Source organism: Uranotaenia lowii, chromosome 3 (genome assembly GCF_029784155.1).
Source record: "Uranotaenia lowii strain MFRU-FL chromosome 3, ASM2978415v1, whole genome shotgun sequence".
Lineage (NCBI taxonomy): Eukaryota > Metazoa > Arthropoda > Insecta > Diptera > Culicidae > Uranotaenia > Uranotaenia lowii.
In genome coordinates, this window is record NC_073693.1 from 268,471,833 (window position 1) to 268,494,502 (window position 22,670).

General features: G+C 36.7%; 2 protein-coding genes across 5 annotated transcripts in view; one reads left to right on the top strand and one right to left on the bottom strand.

Annotated features, from left to right (window-relative positions):
* The window catches only part of LOC129754221 (D-2-hydroxyglutarate dehydrogenase, mitochondrial-like), a 117,244-nt gene that overhangs the window by 38,399 nt on the left and 56,175 nt on the right, over window positions 1-22,670 (top strand). The window lies entirely within an intron of this gene.
* Window positions 15,972-18,113, bottom strand: LOC129753394 (uncharacterized). Its single transcript, XM_055749213.1, has one exon. It carries the CDS (start codon window positions 18,111-18,113, stop codon window positions 15,972-15,974), a length of 2,142 nt encoding a protein of 713 aa, XP_055605188.1.

Genomic DNA, 22,670 nt, shown 5'->3' on the forward strand with positions numbered 1-22,670 from the left:
GATTCACTGCCATTCTTCCAAAATCAACTTTTTGGCATGCTAAAGGTAAAGAATATCGACATTTATAGATTCGAAAGATAATTTGTATTATATACATGGTGCTTCACTATGGGTGCATGGATTCACCGCATTTTGCAATTTGCAATTTTGGACTGAAATATTTTTTCTCTCTGATAATATTGTCGCTGAATCCCAAAACCAGAGTTTTTGTCAACATAAGCGACGGTGACATCACTGACGACATTTCATGTTGACCAGACATCTATCAAACATATTCCAAGTGTCGGAACCAAACAAAAGAAAGGGTTGGTTATTGCCGAAGTGTTGATGAATTTTTCATCGTCATTGGTTGGCAAGGTTGCCAATCACCAGCGCGAGAACTTCGGATTTCAACTTCATTGACAATATTTAATGTATAAGATGAATGAATTATTGTAATCTAGGATGGATTAGTTAAATGAAAATTTAATATTTTGGGAGTAATACGTAATCTAACCAAATTGTCAATCGAAGTTTACCAAAATCTAGAAAAGCTGATTTGTGATCGTCAGGGTGGATCTAAGATTGATTTTATACGAATTTTAACATAAATTTCTAAAATTGTGTTACTGATAAAAATAATAGATAGAGAGGGAGAGATAATTTTGAAAATGTTTTAGAGGAATTAGGATGAAGCAAAAATTAAAGTGTTTTGATCATTACCGATAAGACCGAAAAACCATTACATAACCTTAGAGGAATTTGTGAATTAATTTTTGATTTTAATTCGTATCATCAAATGAAAGTCATGGCACCCTAATTCCATTTTTCCATCATTTGGCGCCAGAAGCAATCAAGGCTTATTTAAGTTCATCCTTCTTTATATAGGAAGTTTTGATACCAATTTTCATAGCTAAAGTACTCTTCACGTGGCACCAGCCAAATAGTGATATTTGTATGTAATTTTTGATCTTTATGGGGTAAAAAAATGCATTAAGCCGGTTAGAAGCATATTTCCGAAAAATGGAATTTTTGCTTCAGAATCAAGACAACTTTTTTCCCTCGTAATGTTTTTTTATGACTTTTATTTGAGAACCAATAAAATGACTTATGGGGGAGAATTTCAAATATGGGTATTTTTGAACCAAAAAATGCGAAATTAAGGAGATGCTGAAACGGTTATTCGAAAAAATAAAATTTATAAGAAAATTTTCGAGAATTGTGCCGTTTTCGGAGATAATTTATTTTATTTTATTTTATGCTTTTTTTAACGTGAAAATGTCCTTCCTCGGTCGCTCTTATCGGGGTGGGTGTCGATCGGATCCGGATTTAAAGCCACTCGGTGAACCATTGACAAGAGATTTACGATCCGCTCCCTTCGTCCTCCAGGCTAAGTGGGGAGGACGATATTTGCCGTCTGGGATCATCCAAGTTGTCGGTGCTGTTAAGCGACTGACATTCGATGTCCATCAGTTGTGGTTCCGGGGAGGGTTCCTTCGATTTTGACTAATTTTCGTGGCTAAAAGATGTGCTCAGTCTGGAGCGCGGATGTCAACAACATCGATGTGTTGAGGTCTGTCGCTTGATTCGAATCCGGCAGCTTGCTGTCTCGCTACTTGTCGCGCCAGATTCATTATCAGGTAAATGTTTTTGCTTCATTCCACAGACGGTTCCAAATTCCTTACTCTCGTTGTTTGGTCGGCATCGAGCAGAGTTCGTTACAGAGCTCCTGCATTTGCTGGAACTTATTTCGTCCATCCACGGAAACTGAAAATTCGGTATAACTATCCGATTCCTGCAAATAACTATAATTTTTAAAGTTCACTGTTATTAAATAGAAAAGTAGAAAATGATAACTTACCTTGTGCGATAATAATTGCATCAGTGTAGTCTTTTGGAAATAACTGTTAACACAAAATTATAAAATATTAGTAAAAATGTGGCTTCAAGAAGATCGATTGTGAAAAGCGGACAATGTTTTTTTCGGTTCTGTTTTTCGATCGAGGTTAAATTTTCATTCTTTTTTCGGTTAATACCCGAAAACTAGAAATATGGTTAAAATAGTTCCTTAAAATATTGATGATAAATAACCATATTTGCAGTTTTGCAGAAAAAACTAGAAAATGATTATTTTTCATTCAAAAATGGTTAAATAAAAATGAGCATGCATAGCAGTCCAGATTGCCTGGTTTTACCCGGGCTTGCCCGACAAATTTTGAGGAAGATCTTGCCCGGCTCCGTTGCCTGGATTTCGTTGAAAAAAGCTCGGATTTATTCACTATAAACTCTAGATATTATAAATTTATATTTTTGCGTAAAAAAAGCAAAATTTGTTGAGCAAGTTTGAACATAATATGTAATCATGAAAGGTTTCTGGTAGCTTAGAATTGGATTCAAATCTACTGACGTGTTTAGAAAAGAAAAATAAATCAAGTTTTTTTCTTTTTGAGTTTTGTTCAGTAGTTCCAGAATTATGATCGAATTGCCCGGATTTTAGATTGAAAATGTTGAAATCAAATGCCCGGATGTTGTCTGTTTTTTTATTCAAAAATCCATTAAAGATGAAATATCAAATAAAAAATAATGAAAAAAGTTTTAAACGAGATACCAGGATTAAGAAAAAAAATATCAAAATTCAATCAAGACAATATGTACTTCTTAACATTATTTTACACTCAAATGTTACAAATCATGAAAAATGACTAATTTTTGGAAAGCATTTTTTTTACATGCTCCGAAATCGAATAATAAGTGAGTTTAAGGACAATGGAAAAAGAGAAAATGCTTTAATTCTCTTCGAATATTGAGAGATTGAAGCCTTTTAGTCAAAAATAGTTTTAATAGCCCTTTGATTTTAAGCTGCTATGGATCAGAATTTGAAGAATATTTTTTATGTTCTAAATTTCTATGTTCAGATCTTGGGCATTCATATTTTAATAATCATATAATTCAGAGTAGGTAATCAAATGCATTTCCGGTAACAGATACCGAAAAACAGAATGTAATATGGAAAATTAGGCCGGAACAAATTTCAAATCCTTCTTTTGTCACTCGGAGTTGAATCATCAAAAAAAAGGGGGGGGGGGTGTCGGTGGATGTCGGTAAAATAAAAAAAAATAATGCAAAAAACTAATTAATTGGAATAAATTTCATGAAAGCTTGTATGCAATAAAATTGCATACTATATCATTGCACAAAACCCATAAATCAAGTAATTTTTTTATCGAAAAATTCAATAAAACCAAGCATACAAAAGGTGTTAAAACTTCCATTTTCAACTATTTGTTATTTGCTCTTGTAATCTTTCGGATACTTCATAAATTTTCCAAAATTTGCATGAAATACTTCAAATTTTATTTATTCCCTTCTCCGGATTTTTTGAACAGTTCGAAGGGCCAATAGTGTGTCAAGTCTACGAATTTGGTATATGGTAAACATGTTTTTGGCGTGAAAATAGTCACACATTTTAACAGAAGATTCATTAGAGCACTTATTTTTAGATTAATCTAAAATGGAAATAGCAGTGATCTTCGGTAAACGAAGAAATAATGTAAAACGGAAGAAAATTCATTTTTAAGTTTATCCTAGAAGAAATTCGATTTCTGCTTTCGCTGAAAATTAAGAAACAAAAATTAATAAATTTCTTCTGAAGGGAACAATCCGTGTAAAGAAAAAAAAACAAATAAAAAATAAAGCCGACGGTAAGATGATAGTGCACTTCAAGCAGTGAAAAAGAAAAAATATTGTCAATATATTATGTCTTAGCTTCCACAAGCAACAAGCATTGGATCAGTATCGAGAATTTTTATTGAAACTGATTTTGTATCAAAAACAACTTCGCTAATAATGACATCGGCAAAAACACGAATAAGAATTTCGATAATTCTACCCAAACGTGAGGCTTTGTGTAGAATGGTGATCTGTCAAAACCATACTCTTCCTCAGTAGTTGTGCAATCGTGCGGCAACGTGTACAGACACACTGTTTACAACCGTTTCTGCCCATCATCAGACCAATACCATTGAACAGCATCTAACGAAATGCTGCACGAACACATCTACATTTGTGTAATTTTTATGATTCGTAAGAAAAATTTGCTGAACTTTTTCGTGGAGGAACCGTTTTCTAGATTGATTTAAACTAAAATATGCTTAACTTACCACTTGAACACGCTTCACTATTTCCAATCACGGTAAATTCACTGTAACTTAACATAAAAATTGCACTTTCAACTCGTTAAAGTTTATAAATATTTTCGAGTTATACATTCCACACTGGTTCAAATATTTTGACGTTTACAACTTGCGCTTGATATGAACGCGATGTGTTGATCTCTGAGCGAAGTTTTTTTTTATTTGCTCTTCAATTCGCGATCTCATTCACTCCTGTCGGCTATGATGGGAATATTTTCCATCCTACTCTGTCACACGAAGTTAAACTTTGTTCCACTACCCAAACTGCTGCTGCCAGCAGAAAACGAACGCATTAAGCTCTTTCCCGAGTTTACTGTACCACTTTTGCCTGTGTACACGCTTCGGACGGGCCCTGGCGGATTACTGTTCGAAGAAGTGGAATGAAACCTCCACGGCAACGTGGCCTTTGTTCGTTCCACACCTCCCATCGACAGCTGCCGGGTTGGCCATTCGAGGAGAAACGGCAACAGCGCATTTGGCTGTATTTTTTTCTCTTACGCTCTCCCTTCCCTAAATCCAAACACTGCTAGAAGGTAGGCCATTGCACTCGTATTCGTGTATTGTTATGTATGCGCTGCTTGTTTTCTGGTGGGGGAAACGATAGCAACCGTGGGCGTGGCTTGAGTCTTCCCGCGTACGACGATGATCTCGGCAGCATTTACGTTGTCGCTTTGTGGAGGGGCTTGTTTACCGCATTCGTCGAAGGGGTTACGACGCGCATTGCTCTTTTGCCAGTTTTCTGTTCTTTTTCTCTTCTCTGCATTCCTCGATTAATCCCTAGCTTTGTACTCGTACTCTTCTTCGTAGTTCGTTGTTGTTTAGTGTTTGCTTGTTTGCTGGTCGCGTCTTCGTAATGGCTAAACTGATTTCTCAATCCAGGTTGAATGCATGCATATTGGAGAAGACCAATGAAGGCGTTGTATTCCGAATTGAAAACCTCGGGGACCTGATTCGTTCCTTGGTCTACCAATAACCTGCACAATAACGTTCAAAAACACTAAAGCTCGTAAATTCATCGAAAAAGACTATCAGAAATGATCGAAGCGTCTAAACGGTAAATATATAATTATAATTATTCGCGATGAGCTCGAAGATAATTGATTTAATTAAATTTTATTTTTAGTTAAATAAATAAATAAATAGAAATATTCAAAATATTAACTTTATTAGTTAAAGTTAGTTACTTTAGATAACGTAAATAAGTAATCGAAAAGCATTTGAGTTTCATCATTTTAAGCCACTTTTTGATATAGTTTTTGTCACATTTAGTGTTATAATAATATTTTAAATTCCATGTGATTTTAAACATTCGTGACATTGTCAGTTTAATAACTTTTATTAATATTGTTACATTAAAACAACATTAAATTGAATTAATTTTGTGTTTGAAGAAATGGGTTCTTATTCTGCGCCGCGCGTGACGTGATGATAGTCGAGTCACCCAAGTCACGCTATTCCAGTAGTCGGTTTAGGTGAAGAACGTCACTTCGGATGAACTTTGTGAGTTCTTACCTACTCTCGAAGTCACCGTGGGTGAGAGTCGTCGCATTCGGGTGACAATTTTAGGTGACAATTGTCGGTACCTTTTCAGGTGGTGACGAGTTAGAAATTTAATTAAAATTAGTGTAAAGCGGAATAATTAGGCTTTGGATAGGTTATCACATTAAAGTATGATAGTTTTGGGAATAATTAAACAACTTTTCCAGCATTTTTTAAATGTTTTAAACATTTCCATCGAAAATTTTATTTATCTTAGAAAGCACAATGGCCCTTATTCTGCGCCTCGAGTGACGTGACGATGGTAGAGTCACCCAAGTCACTCTATTCCAGCAGTCGGTTTAGGTGAGGAACGTCACTTCGGATGAACTTTGTGAGTTCTTACCCTAAACTCGTAGTCACCGTGGGTGAGAATCGTCGCATTCGGGTGACGATTTTAGGTGACAATTGTCGGTACCTTTTCAGGTGGTGACGAGATTAAAATGGAATGAAAAATTACAGAAAGCGGAGTTGTTAGTTGTTAAAATTCAATCAAAATATTTTACCTAGCATGTTTTAGCTTAAATTATTAATAAATTTGTAAACACAACGATTTCTTTTTTCGAGAAGGGTTGGAGTTCAAAGGAGTTGGTTTTATTTAAGGGATTTTTGCTACCAAATCTTCCTTGGCATGCAATCTTAACTGTTGCCACTGAGGGCAGGAGGAGATGTACACGGTGCGAGTTTTCAGGTCCATCCGGGCCCGGATTAATTACAAAAAAGTAGGTACATTGAGATTAAAATTTTGAAAAATCTTTAGGGGAAAATAAATTTATTAGTTTTCATGATTTTGTAAACAATTGATAAACTTTGAATAATTCGAATTTGTGAACACTTTCAAAAAGTCGATACCCCGCTTTTTAATCTTTTGATTTAGTAGCCGTAACTTTTTAACACGTATCTCAAAACTTTTTTGAATTTGGTGTAAAATAAAACAAAAATTTAGAAGAAACTGTAAATAGCTTCTCGAACACAAACGCCGATAGCAGATTTTGAATCGGCTCGAGAAAGCGGACCGGCTTCAGCGACAGAAACGGATCCAGCAGGAATGTGTTCGGATTGGCGAGGGCCATCACGATACACTCCGGGCGTAGCTGGTATTTTCGTCCGTGTACGTTCAGAACAGCTCACTGTTTGTATCCTGGAGGACGTCGTGCAACAGACGGTACAGCTTGTAAATTAGCCTTTAGCTGATCGACTCCGCGGAAGACTTCCTTTACCTGGTCGCATTGCTTCGCCCCGTTCCAGCGGATTGGAAACGATAATCGACACCACCGACTCTAGGACCGCGTCGATTTATTCCATCAGCCCTAGTCCTCGCTGATTTTCGCCCCAAGCTGGCCGCAACACCTAAACCTAAAATAGGTAGACAGAAGTTAGAAATGGTGAGATTAAAATAAGCAACTTATTTTTCCAACCTGAAATAGCAGCTAAGGTTGTCGCAGATACTCGGAAGCCTTTTTGCGCACCGCGGTTTGTGAGACAGCAGTCGCCCCTGGCATGTTTGAGTTTTTGTTGCTCCAGTTTGATGCTGTATCTGAAATCCGGGCTGGGCTGAAATTTCCTCTTTTGTAGCCAAATTCGTCCTTTTTTTCCAATTGACCAGCTTGCTAACACCGTACAATCCGATAATTGTCCAGGACGGGGCACAATTTTCACTCGTTTATTTTAAATTAGATTTTTAAAACCCGAATCGTAAACACCGGCACAACACAATCAGAGCAAATTTCTCCATTTTTCCAGATGGGTTCATCCAGTCACTCAGCTCGAAATGAGTATCTGTCACTTGCTCTCACCTTGCTGTCACCTCACTTAAACCGACTTACGGAATAAGGTGACAAGAGTCGAGTGACGGTGGGGTGACTCGCCAACTGTCACGTCACTCGCGGCGCAGAATAAGTGCCAATAATAGAAAACTAGGCCGAAAACTTTAAAAATTTTCGGATTGGCAGACCTCAAATTTGGCAGAAATACTTGAAAATGCCTGAGGAACAACCCATATGAGTCTGGCTTTGATCTGCGAAAAAAGCCGAAAAGTGAACTAGTCTAATAAACACCCTTTGACTGGCTCGAATCGGACATCCATCCTTTCCGTATTTAGCCGAATTGCCGTTGGCTTCATATTAATCTGGAACCTTCGGTTTTTGATCAACAGCTCTCTTCGAACGCCCGGATACTAAATGATCATAGCCTTACGTCCAATAATTTTTCAACTAACAGAAATCCTGGTGATTGGTACCATCAGGATCTAGCTTCCGGTTTTCTGGTATGTCGGGGCAGCAGTTGTCGATTCCCGAAAATTAGGTTACATCAGCTTTGTCACAAACCTCACAATGTTTGCTTAATGAGGACCAATCGATCGCGACTATTTTCGCACCAAATTTCAACTAACCTTTCTTTAATTTTGTTCCGAAATTTAGAATCGTGGTCGAAATCAAAACAAACCAAGAAAATTTTTCCGATTTGACAGATGTGTTCATTGGGTCACTCACCTAGAATGAACCACTGTCACTTTACCCGCATCGCTTTGGGAATAAGGTGACAAATCTCACGGTGACTCCGAGGTGAGGTGACAATCATCACGTCACGCGCGGCGCAGAATAAGGGCCATGATATTGGCCGAAAATATTAGAATCTAGTTGGACGCTAGTGTCCAATCATCGATTTTGAATTTATTTTTTAATATTTTATGAGTTGCGAGTAAAGCCCGAACCTTAAGTCTTTACAGGAGAGGTCTATAATCTTGAACCGAGAGCAAAGGAAATAAAAGCAAGTTTGATATAGCAGAAGAAAACAGTTTCCAGTTAATAAGTAAGGGGAGATAAGGGCATAACGAGCACCCGGAGCATAGTAAGCACTTCTCTTTTCCTCAAAAGTATGCATTTTCTAGAATAAATTTTCATGAGGAATAGTTTCGTACTTCCTGCAGTATTAATTTTTCATCAAAAAAAAAATCTCCTTATCATCTTTACAGAAATATTTAAACAAAAACATCTAGGATCTCAAGTGACGAAAATATTATAATTTTCAAGCAGCAGGAAATAAGCGTTTATGATCTTTGAATTATCTTGATCTATAATGTACGCACTTAAACATGATATACAAAAAAAAGTAAAAAAAAAAAATAATTTTTTTTTAAATACACATTGTTCCTCAATTTTCGCAATCATTATTTTTTTTTTTTGATTTTTCACTTAAATCAATTTTAAAACGCGTTTTTACTTTAATTTGTTGACTCGGGGCGAACAGAGCACAATTAATTGGGGCACGATGAGCGTTTTCTGTTATAGCATCTAGCAGCGAATTCAACTTGATGAAGCCAACTGAATGATAGAACTACAGCTGCATCAGTTTTATCTGACGATGTGGCCTATTGGTAAGATGTCGGAGTGGTAATATGTAGGCTCGAGTTCGATTCCTGTTCGAGGAGATTTTTTCCCGTTTACCATTCATGAGCATTTCAGCAAAAAAAATTAAAATGCATTTTTAAACGTTTTTATCTACTTTTTCAAGTATCAGCCATTTAGGAAATAGACTTTTTTAGTGTCTGAACTCGAAACAGTGATGTAAGTCACATATCATAGCTGTTTTCTATGGTTAAATAAGCATCTTCCTTAAGGTGGCCATTATGCCCTTATCTCCCCTACGTTGATTAATATATCGGCCTTATCGGTGAAAGGTTATGTCCTTTGCAGTGAACAATGTTTTAGATTATGAAATTTTAAAGACGGGTAAAAAGTTAGAAGAATAGTTAATACGATATACATATGTATGTGTGAAATTTGTATGTAAATATGTACATTAGAATGTCCAAAAATTGCATAATATCTGGAAATCTGGGAGCTCACCCTCCAAATGCTAGATAAGGATGTGTAGAACAAACTTTTTATGGGGCCGACTAAAAAAAAATCATGATTAGAGGTTCCGCAAACGCGATTTTTAAAAAAAAAGTCCACTTGCGAAAGATTTGATTTTAAATTAAATCTGGGTCCAAGAATTGTCACAAAATTTATATATTTTACATTTTTTTTAATTTTTTTTTTTTTTGGTTAAATACTACACGTGAAAAATGATAAATGTACCAAAACTAAAAACCAACAAGCTAAAAAAGTTTTTTGGTTCAAAAATTTTGTATTCAACTGATTAAAATGAGTACCTAGTGCAATTTTTTTTAATACCAATACCTTCAAAAGATGCGGAATTTTGTACACTTAAACTCTGCTGAACAAAGCATGTTGTTTGTATCATCGTTTGAAGAGCTATTTACGGTTTAATCCTTATTAAAAATCACAAGTTATTTCTTATTTAATTTATTGAATACCTACTTGAAAACCAAAACACTCGCAAAAAAAGATTTAGATGATTTAAGGAAATCATCAGCCATATGCCTGATTTGAGCTGAATCTGACAACGGGAAGGGATTGTACTGAATCTCAAGTGTGAGAGAGATTCTGAGACATTGTGTTCTGAAGAAGCAAAAAACTGGTTTTTCATCAAACATTTATTTCTTTACCAATCGATTGCTTGATTATGTTGATTTTATTAAAATGTTAATTAAGACTAACATTTCACCTGAAGACTGCAACTCGAATGGACTTAAACAAAAAAGTTATGGCGGATCAAAAATTCTATATTGGTAGCAAATTGTCCTGTAAAACGCAATGAGTAAAATGTACTCATTGCGTGTTAAAACGACAACGCTTCCCTTTTCATATGTTTAAATGAAAATAATCCATGACCATATACCTAATAAATGGTGAATTTCAAAACGTAGCAAATTATATATAGACGCAGTGGTTAGATGGCATATGTACATCTAAACATATTGACAATAATGAATCAATCAAAGAGTAAAACAACTTATCGAAAATTAAAACTCTGATTACCCGAATAGCCAGAACCATGGTATTACATTCGTTTTACAATTAATTCAAATGTGACCATGCACTTCATGGTTTAAACAACATCCGAGCGTTAATATTTATAGCAAATTTCAGCAATTTATATTTTTCGTGTAGGTTGACACGACACGACCGTGCAGCACGTGTTTTTTTTCGCAGGAAAATTTTTCGATCGGCAGCAAGTTTTTCGGACTTGTTTTTGAAGGAGTGCTCTAATCGGAGCATTTAAAGGAGTTCGCAACGGTGAGTTTTTAAAAGTCGACGTAAGTTAAGTGAGGATCATTCTCAATTAAAATTTTGTTATTAATTATAGGGATAAAAGGAATTGGGAGAAAATGCCACCGGACTGGAAGCACCAAGTGGCCAAAAATAAGCCAGCCTCCCAGCGGAGGATCCACATCAGAAGCGGTACGTGGTGATGCCGGTGAGTGAATAATTAAAGTGAAATGTGTTGTTCGATAGTTTTTATTGAAATTATGTGTTTTTTTTAAATTGAAAAATAAATGAAGTTATTAGCAATACATAAAAATAAGATTTTTAATTGTATAAACCATGAATACAAGCGAAAAAATCCCACCATTTTCAAATCCTGAACAAGAATTTTTATTGCACCGGGCAAACAATGGATATAAACGGATTTTCATGGTTTTACCATGAAAAAATGGATGCTGTTATCACCATGAACTTCATACTTTTGAGCTTTCTAATGTATGGGAAATCGCCATTTTTTTCATGGTCACGCTGCATAACAATACCCCTTTTTCATGGTTATTTTCGTCAAAACGATGAAATGTATGGTCGTAAACTATGAACTTCAATGTGTATTCACGGTATCGAGGACGATATAATTTATGGTCTGTGAATATGGAATTCATGGTTTTTTCACGGTACAATCCTATTCGGGTAGACATGTCAAATGGATGAGGAAAATTCAAACATAAGAAACAGAATGTTTTTCATTTCACAATTTATCGCTTGGTATGTGCTTAATGTTTCCCTCATGACAATAAGGAAGTAACATTGAGATTTCCGACTAAGAATCCAAAATAGATACATTCATGTTTAGAGAATTACTCAATGAAAGTCGAAATTCACATATGAGAGTGTATCGATGATTAAATAATTTGGTAGTGGTCAATAATTAATTCAGGAAATTTGCTATTGCAGAGGATGCAAAAAACCAGAATCGAAATAGTGAAAAACTTGAGTTGAATCAGTTGGAAAAGTTTGAGTTCAATTTCAATCTTGGACTGAAGTTGTGAAAGAAATTAAACAGAGGAACACAGTATTGCCGATTGGTCTAATTTAAGAAACTACAGTATTTTTTTTTTCATTTTTCATTTTTCTCAATCAATTTTCGGAAAAAGAGTCTATAAACCAAAGCAAATTTGAATTATGATTAACATTTTAACATTAATTTCATTTAACAGTAATATTCATACTTACGCTTATAAAGTAAACATTCCAGATTGCCCAGATTTATTAGTTTTATTTCAAGCAGAGCTCTTAAAAAAACTAAAAATTTCAAAGGATTGTTTTCTATTCAGTAATACCCGTCATTTACCCGGATATTGGCCGAATAAAGCTTTGGACTGCTAATTAAAAAGTCTTTTAGTTAAGCTAAGAAAACATAAATTTTTCCATAAATGGCATGTTCCTAACAAATCAAGGTAAAGTTTGAAATTAATGCAATATACCTTGTGATTGAGTTAGACGTTTGTACTTTACAGAATGGGAGAGGATTTTCCTCAATCAACCAATTCTTTACAGCAAATATTCTTTTAAAAACGGATAGTAACTTTTTTTTTAAATTTCATTAAATCATAGAAAAAGTTATTCTAGCCACCGTAAAAGCCGTAATTTTTGTTTTACATGTGGAGAAAATATTTTATAATCAAAAAATATCTATATATTTTTTAATTAGTAAATAAGAAAAAGTTATGTAGTATTTAGTGTTGGGTATACATTCCAGATTTGCTTGATTTATTCGGACTATTTCGAACTTGCCCGGGTTTTCAAAATGAATTGGACAAGTAAACCTAATTACGGTCTCGCCCAAACATAAAACTCAAATAATCCTTAATTTTCTTAAAAAAAACTGTATCTAAATTGTTTTATTCAAGAGTTTGAAAGCAATTTGAACGCTCCTGACCCCTCCTTCCTGACTGACTGCTGCTTTTCGTTACCTCCCAAAGGTTTTTTTTAAATAATCACTGGATTCTGCTTAAATCTGTCGAGAATTATGTTGTTAAATTTGAAGTGGTTTTCGTCACTTTTTTAAAGATTTTTTTTTTCGAATAATCACTGGATTCTGCTTGAATTTGTCGAGATTCAATGATGAAAAATTGGAAATCAAATGCCAAATGTAGCGCTTGAATTTTGAATCTAAAGGTATAACATTTTTTTTGTAAGCCCGATGGAGTTTTTTTTACGAAATATTGGGTATGATAGGGAAATGTCTCCTATTGCTCTCCTCTAATTTATAGTAATGATTTGTTGTTTTGAAGCTATAAAAAAGCACAGTACCATACGAAAAAAGGGTAGAACCATTTTTAATTTCTGTCTTGTGTTTAATTCTTGAACTCTGTTCAACTCACTGGAAAATTATAATATAGATAACCTTGTTTTTACATTCAAAAGTCTGCAACGAAGAGTTCTGAATTCAAAATTTTTCTTTAATTTTTCATTGTTTTAGTGAGTGTCATGACATGCGGTGGTTGAAAAAATTAAAAATTTTTTTTTCGATTTCTTATATTTTTTTTTCGAGATACCTAGTTTTTAACTAAGGGTTCCGGAACAAATGTGAGTTTTGTCACATTAGAGGCAATTGAAGAGATATTAAAGTATTTTTTTAAATTTCGAAACTCGCCGTTTTTTCTTCCAATTTTTTTTTTAAATTTATTTCCGGCTTGAAAAATGAATTCCGAATTTCAGATTGAATCCCTGATCCCAGAATCAAAACTGAATTTTGGTTTCCTTCTGTATTTGGTTTCTTTTTCTATTTGTGTTTCCTGGTAATGGGTCTGAATTCTGCTGTAGAGGGTGTTTTGGGACCGGAACACTATTTCGGACACTAATTATGAAACTCGCGATTTTGATTTAATAAAACTTAAAACTCAACTTATATTTCGTTTCGATTGGGGGGTTTTATTTTGACGATGTGTACAGCACGGCGGATTGGTTTGATCTGTCTTTACTACATAAATCGACAAGTTTGCGAATAGGAGAATCAAATAGAGACGTAAATACCTATCCTGTTCTTCCTAATAATACATCTACAATTTGTATATGTGTTACATTAGAAAATGATAAAGCTCCCGTTCGAGCACTTGAACAGAGCTTATATCCATCCGAAAGCCTTTTTAGATCACTTTCGGATGGATCTTACTTTGACGTTCTGCGATGTTTTTTTTCTATCTCACCGCCTTCACTACACTACCACTAACTTGCTGTTACCAAAACATATGCCGCCCGCCTTGAAATATCATTTCAACACAAAGTCAAACGGTACATATTTACAATATTTTCCTTTGTTCACAGTTTTCTCCTAAGTCCTAACGGTACTATTCTCACTGTGTGCCCTTAAGATTGTGTTTTGTTTTGGTTTTCTTCGCATAGTATAGAGGTGTAGTGTAATGCAGTGTGTTTTGATGTTGCTGTTGAACTGGACAGAACCGCTAGCTGGGTGAAATTTTCGTCTGTTCCGGAGGCTATCGATGTTGTGGATGTTACTCAGGCAGCTGAGGCTCACAGGTTAGTACAAATTACATATCAATTGATGCTTCTGCTGGCTGATTTCTTAGCAGAATAGCACTTCTGCTGATGATTTTTTTTCGACAGTCACGATGCTGATTGTTGTATTTTGTTTTGCAGAACTGCGACCGGCTTGTTGGCAAGAATGCTATCTTGATCGGACGGATAATTTGACCTAGAATTGCTCTGAAGGTTGGTCTGGATGCAGGATTGGGTATTTCATTTCTCATCAAGACCGTAGATCAGCTGCTGAGTGGCCTTTCGAATACGATGGGACGACTTCTCTTGTGTGATGTGGGACGGAATATGAAACCTCTCGTGCAGAATTCTCCTGACATAAAAACCAGTTCTTGGTTCCCAACATGTAGCGTCTTATTGTTTCCTAGTGCAGTGCGACAGGAGCTGGTAGGTAAGTTGTCGGTGAAAATTGAATTGCGACTCAATTTGAACGAAATTTTTCGCTTTCTCAGAGCCACAACTTGATCCAATAAAAACAAGCTACTCGAAGCCTGATCACCTGCATTCTGCGTTGAAATCAACATATGGCAAATTTTACCGCGCATGACGATGGATGTTTTGCTGATCTTCGTTGCGGTTCGTGTCTCGGAGATGCGATTCAACCGTAGTTTATGAGACCAATTTGCCCACTGGTACGTCAGGTGCCTCAGGTGGTGTGCGAAGCTGTCTACACGTTTGTTGCCCACGGAGCGCTATACCAAAGGAATGACGTAACTGAATGTCGACCATCAGCTGGCATGTGGACCCCGGAAATGGACTAGGATTCGTTCGATTCGATGCTTCACAAATGCTCTACCGCTGTGTTGCTGCTCGATCTTCTTCGATTGACGGATGGATCTGTATACAAAGGGGAAGTGCTTAGCAACTTAAAGAACACTTAATACATCAGGAACTTCCCTGGATGCGAAGGCGCTGGGCCTCCGCAAGCTTTCCTAAGTACGTCTTATCCCCTTTGAACGAATGATGACATCCTTCTAGACGATTTTCTAAAGGGACCTCCTGACAAACCAAGGTTGCCTGAATCCTTTTAAGTAATGTTATGAGCTTGGTAAGATGCATATTACTGACGTTGGTTTTTCAGACAGGACTCTTCAACGATAGGATTCTCAAAACGATAGGAACCTTTGAAGTGGTATGACTCTTAAAACGCTAGGACCCTTCATACTTTATGTTTCTTCAGACGATATGGGCAAACGATTTGATTCTTAATACGATTGGGATTCTTAAGCAAATATGAATCTTCAAGCAATATGGTGGAGTTTAAACTGCATGGCTATGATTCTTCAAAGGATTGCGTACTTCAAACATATGATTTTTTCAAACGAAATGGAGTACCTAGAGCGATTTGGTGGAACCTCAAGCGATAAGATTATGTGTTGTTATTAGTCCTGCTGACTTAAACAATTACTTCGTTGGAGCCTGCACGCTCCTATTCAGTACAGATAACGTAGAGTGAATCTTAAAGCGACATGAGGTTAGGTTCGAATCAGGATTAGGTTAGACTTCTTAAAAAATGATCAGGGGTACTTGAAGTGTTAGCAACATAAGTCTCATTCTTCAAAATCTTTCTCTATGAATTCTCAAACTCAATTCATTGGTTCTGACATAGCATATCTGACGCACACTGACTCATTCTTGGATAGGGTACCGACAACACGCTCTGCTTCATCTCTGACTGTAGGTTCTTCAATGGAGTTCGTGCTCGTTTTGTGACATGTTTCCAGCTTCTAGAACCACGTGAGCTGCTTCTGCAGTTCGTAGTAGAACACATTGGCGTATGGGAAACATTTTGCGGAAATTTGACTCGACCTGACACAATCCAACCAAAAACAGAGTTGTGAAGCGTGGGACCGTTCTTCGTAACCTTTCTTCGATCATTCGTCAAAAAATCCAAATAGTATTCCGCACCAATGACGACATCGACCCGCTTTGATTCGTAGAAGTAAGGATCAGCTAGCAAAGAGGAATCGGGAATCGACATGGGCGGAGGATGAAACGATGACGAAGGTAGCTGCAGCGTGAGTTTGGGCAACACAAAGAACTGCATAGTTTCTCGGAATCTCGAGATTTTTGGCGAACGTGAAGAGACTTCAGCATGTATGGTCTTCGTTGAGACTGACTCAGACGACCCAATACCCTGGACTGACAAAAACGTGGGTGATTCTTCCAGCTTCAGCTTTCTTGAGAACTCTTCTGTCATCAGACAATGCTGCGAACAAGAGTCTAACAGGGCTCTGGCTACCAGAGCGTTACCGTAGCGGTCTTTGATCTTGATGAGAGCGGTAGGAAGCAGAGTATTTGATGTAGGCTTAACAGATAGTGCTACGTAGCTTTGGCTTGTGCTTGGCATAGGTGAATTGATTTGTGTGGTTGTGTTTGGTGAATTGTGTGTTGCATTTTGTGGTTGAGTGTGTGTTTCCGTAACTATTGGCATGGTTTGTTGTCTTTGCTGTTGATAGGCTTGCTGTGGAATAATATGGGTGGTTTCTTGATTAGGTTGTGCGTTTGACAGTTGACTGAGTCTCGGATTCGACGGATTTGGAACGGAGGATCGCGTAGCATGTAACATAGTGTGATGCTTTTGTTGGCACAACCGACAACTGCTACGAGTGCAGTTCGTCGCAAAATGACCAGGCTGTAGGCAATTTCGACAGACTCGGCTCCGATTGGCGGCCTCAACCCGTTCTGATATCTTCAACCGAAGGAATCTTTGACAGTGAAACGGTGAATGCCACGTTTCATGGCAGAACGGACATAGGTTCGGTGACATAAACGTAGTGAAGCTCGCTGATTGGATTCTCGGCTGATGATGGGTTGCGACGTTGAAGTGGGGTTCTTTGGCTGGAGCAACTGACTGCAGAACGGAACAGTAGTTGCGCAGAAACTTCCTCATGTCCTCGTATTTCGGTACTTCTTTGCTGTTGTGTTGTGTTTCCCAATTCCTTAGAGTGACAGAGTCAAGTCGCGAGCAGAGCATGTGCGCTAGAATGGTGCTCCAGCCATCTGTATCTTCACCGACCTTCTGCAGCATCATCAGGTTCTTCTCAAATTCGGTTATTAGATTATTGATGCTTTCGTAGCCTTCTTTTCTGATTGGTTCTAAACAAAACAGTGCGTCTAGGTACGTCTTAACGATCAGCTTCTTGTTCTCGTATCGTTCTGTCAGAATCTCCCAAGCGACAGAGTAATTTGCATCGGACAGCTCGATTGAGAGAATCTCCTTAAGAGCTTCGCTGGAAAGGGATGACTTCAGGTACGTGAATTTCTCCATGGGCGCGAGTTGTTCGTTATTGTGGATCAGGGTTCGAAAACTATCGCGGAATGAAACCCATTCGCTAAGGTTTCCACTGAAGCTAGGCAGACGAATCTCTGGAAGCTTAATTCTTGACCCCACCGTCACATGCTGATGATTCGAAATCTCGTTCGCCTTTGACAATTGCTGACGCCTTAACTGAAGTTTGGTCAAGGCTCCCTTCAATCGGAAGAAACGGTCTTCAAAACTTAACAGCAGCTCGTCGTTTTCTTCCTCTCGTTGTGCTTCAGCTTCATCCTTCGCGTCGCCGTAGAGCTCCTTGGCCTTCTTTTCTTCGCTTTCATACACAATCATTTCTATCTTGCTTCGCACTTCGTGAAATTCACCGTACACTGGTTCTAAGGCTTCAAGCCTAGAACTAATTTGACACTCGTCACGTTCTGGATTATAATTCTGCACGAATCGGTCCACACTGTCCATGAGAAGCACTATTTGCCTCTCTCTCTTCTGAAACAACTTCAACTGAACATTTTTCGCCATTCTCACTGGAAATACTGTCAACTTCTACTTAAATTTCAATAACTCTGACGTTTCAGAGCTGAAAAAGCAGCGATTCAACCCAAATTGGGGAAAACGAGAAACCAATTTCCAATTTCCAAAATATCTGACAAACTTGGACCAAATTTGTCCAAACTGACGAATTTCTGACTCAAATGCTGACGTAGGCGAATTAATCGTTGAAGTTCAGGAGTTTGTTCTTAATTTCTGACAAAATATCGAACGAATTTAATTTCTGACAAATCAGAAACCCTTGGACCCGATTCGTCTAATACAGAATTACTAATAACTGACTCAGGCTTCCAATTTCTGACGAATTCAAACTTGTACCTTCAGACAAGTTCTTAAACTGACACGTTGTTTCTGAAACAGGCTTAATATCTGACAATGTTTCAAACGATTTGAATTCAGACTCGATTTCTGACAAGATTTCTTCTGACTTAATTTCTGATCATATTTCAGACAAGATTTCTGACAATATTCAAACAAGAACTCTGACGCAAGCTTATTTTGAGAATCAGACTCCACTCTGACTAGTTTCAGAAAAGATTTCCAAAAATATTCACTTAAGAATTCCGACACAAACTGATTCAGACTTAATTCTGACAAGATTTCCGACTCAAGCTTAATTTCTGAAAATTCAGATTTAATTCTGACAAGTTTCAAATCAAACTTCAATTCAGGTTCAAATTCTGACACAATCTTAAATTCTTAAACAAACTTGTGATTTTCCGACAAATTCCAACACCTTGGACCCAATCCGTCCAGTGTTGAATAGTTCTGACCAAAATATCTGACTTGCACCTTCTGTGCTACTGACTTGCACCTTAATGTGCTTCTGACTTGCACCTTATGTGCTTCTGACTTGGGGTATTTGCACTTAAATTTGATCAACTCTACGTTCCATCCGATCGCGACGCGAATTTGTGAGATTAGCAACCCGATATTGACAGCAGCGAGTGGGCACAACCAGTTTAAAAATAGCAAAGTAAAAATGCCAATGAATTACCAAGACCAATTCAAGTTTTACGGACAGGGCACACACTTCATGCAACTTAAAAGACCAATTCACTTTCAATTCTTTATTTATTCACACTATTTTTAGCCTCATGCACCAAGCCCATTAATACTTCCTGCTATGTTTATTCCGGAAAACTGCTCCTTCAGGCGTTGCGTCCTTTGCTGGTTGTAAATCAGCTGTCCTCTGGTTGTTGTAGAATATCTGCTCCACTGCTTTAGATCTCGGCTTCACTTTTCCGCTAGCACTTATTGTTCAAAACTTGCAATGGCGTATACTTTTTCCACTGATGCACTTAATTGCATCCAAGCCAAGCGTTCAAAATGCACTCGCTTTGTTAGTGTCAACAATCACTTGAGTTCAATTGTTCAGCACAGCGATGGCGATTTCGTGAACAGAAAATGGTTCACACTTTGCTGCGCCGATCGGCGTTCTTCACTTTTAACTTAAAGTCCAATTATGTCCCGGAACCACTTTTCCGGACGGTCATCCGGTTCGAAGGACCAAATGTTTTGGGACCGGAACACTATTTCGGACACTAATTATGAAACTCGCGATTTTGATTTAATAAAACTTAAAACTCAACTTATATTTCGTTTCGATTGGGGGGTTTTATTTTGACGATGTGTACAGCACGGCGGATTGGTTTGATCTGTCTTTACTACATAAATCGACAAGTTTGCGAATAGGAGAATCAAATAGAGACGTAAATACCTATCCTGTTCTTCCTAATAATACATCTACAATTTGTATATGTGTTACATTAGAAAATGATAAAGCTCCCGTTCGAGCACTTGAACAGAGCTTATATCCATCCGAAAGCCTTTTTAGATCACTTTCGGATGGATCTTACTTTGACGTTCTGCGATGTTTTTTTTTCTATCTCACCGCCTTCACTACACTACCACTAACTTGCTGTTACCAAAACAGAGGGTTAGCTTCGTTATGCAGAAACATGTGGATTTTATTGAAGTGAAAATAGTTACAATAAATTGTTCATATGTTGAGTCAGTTTTTTGGGGTGAAATTTATTTAAAATAACTGTTCCGGTTAATGATAAAGTTATAAAATGTTGTGAATTGTTGTCTTGGAACCAACTTCTGTATCAGGATAGCTAATTTTTTTAAGTTTTCTGCAAAATCCTGCTAGCGAAGCTTGATAAGCTGAAACAAAGTTGAAAAGTGTACATATTAGTTTTCAAAATCAAAGCGACTTAACAGATATCATAAACTTTTCTGAAACTATGAAAGCTGAGTAATAAAATGCAGATTACAATAAAACTTATGTTTTCAAACCCGTTAAGCAACGGAACTATAAACTACACTAGTTTACAAAATTTTAAAAAAATCGTGAACTTGATTGACTGACCAATATTTTTTATGTAAAATCGGGCGCTGAATACGAAAATGAAATTCAAAAAAATCTCAGTAGAACAGTTTTTGGGTTATGCTCCAATTATGAAATTTTGAAAAAAATAAAAAAGTACTTGTACTTAGATTGAAATATCTCGGAAAGCATAACAGTAATTTGTAATCCTTTTTTTGCATATTATAGTTGAACCAATTTGCTATCGATCATCTGAACATAAGTTTTGCGCATCATCAACAGTATTGTTGATATTAGTGGCTTTGTGAAAGAAAAATTATAAAACCGCATTTTTGTTTGAGCGAAAGTTTTAGACTCGATGGTAACATTTAAAAAAATCTGATTTTCTATTGGCCTTGAATGTGAGTTCAAAACAAAGATTTCAAGTGGTTGTTTATAAAAATCGTTTGAAAATTGAAGAATTTTCGGTTACTTTACCATAACAGTTTTTGCATTTTTTAAGTATTTATCGAACCGCAGTTTACTTATCATACATAGTATAGGAAGAATTAAACTTGGGTAATCTCACTCGCTCCTAGTCAAAATTATTTTTTAGCTTACCAGAAGGTCACATGCCAATTTTCAGAAAGATGACCTTAAGGGGGGGTTGCTTGAGTCTCAAACGTGAATAGGATTTTAAGGCATTATGCTCGGGAGAAGTAAAAAATACTGGTTGGTCATTAATTACTTTTTTCTTTACTAGTCGATTGTTTTTTTCTGATTAATTTTATTAAAGCCTAAGTTGAGACAAACATTTCCCTCCAAGACTAAAACACGATTGAATTTGAAACAAAAAAGTAATTGGGGTTCAAAGGCCGAAAAACAAAATTTTCTCTAAAAACATGCGTTTTTTTATAATTTTTTTTCTTTCATAAAGCCACTAATATCAACAATACTGTTGATGATGCGCAAAACTTATGTTCAGATGATCGATAGCAAATTGGTCCACCTTTAATATGCAAAAAGAGATTTTGTTATGCAGTCCGAGGTATTTCAATCCAAGTAATTTTTTTTTTCCAAAATTTCATATTTGGAGCATAACTCAAAAACTGTTCTACTGAGATTTTTTTGAATTTCATTTTCGGATTCAGCACCCGATTTCACATTTAAAATGATCTTCAGTTTACTAAGTTTAAAAATGTTGTAAACTAGTGTTATTGATGACCTTTTAAGAAAAGAAATTTCATGATTCTGAAATTTCATAGACGGATAAAAAGATAGAAGAATATTTAATCAGGTACATATGCGAAAAAAAAAACAAACAAATATGTGAGGGGAACAGCTAATTAGGTTCTAACTTAGAATCTTAGATAACTTCATCAGATTGAGAATCTTGAGCATCAGATTTTTTTTCAAACAATTTACAACCGTGAACATAAAGTGTAGATTGTAAAAGCACTTTTCGAACGAGTGCATTCATTGTTGCAGACATCATCCAATCAGCGGCTTTTTTTTCGAAATCGATTAAACTTCTCCCCGGGGAAAAGTGAGCGCTCCAATTGGTTCTCAAGTGGCAAAACGGGCAACGGTCGCCAAATAAGCGAACTCCTTGGCCGGCTCGAATACCCGGCGAACATGAAGACATCGACCGGGGACATCGAATCAAAAACCACACTCGAACCGATCTGAGCGTTTACTGGTCGACCCACACACACCCACAGGCTGGTTGGTGTATTTATTTTTCCCGCCTTTGCGCAGTGCCATGATGACAGTGTTGCTGTTGGTTGTTGGCGCAATGGAGTGCCCAGTCAGCCAGCCAGTAGTGGGATGTTCAATTTTATGACAGTTGTATGTACGTGGGTGGTTGGGTATTATTGGATGGATGAAGTGTATGGCGCATGATCCGAATCCGAATGAGATTTCACGTTTATACATGTAGGTATACGCTAGAATTTTTGATAAGAAGCGATGAACGGTGGAGAGGGAATTAAGGGGGGAGTAGGGTCTAACGGGTAAAAAAAACACCATTTTCACGATTTTTTTCTAGAGCTATCGTTCAAACAAATGTATTCAAATTTTTTGCATTATACAAAGCATTGTTAAAAGAACATTTAGTAATTTTTTCGTAGAAAAATATTGAAAAATGAGCCGGTGAC

Coding starts and splice junctions, on each gene's coding strand:
- LOC129753394 (XM_055749213.1), bottom strand. CDS start 18,113: ATGGACAGTGTGGACCGATTCGTGCAGAATTATAATCCAGAACGTGAC.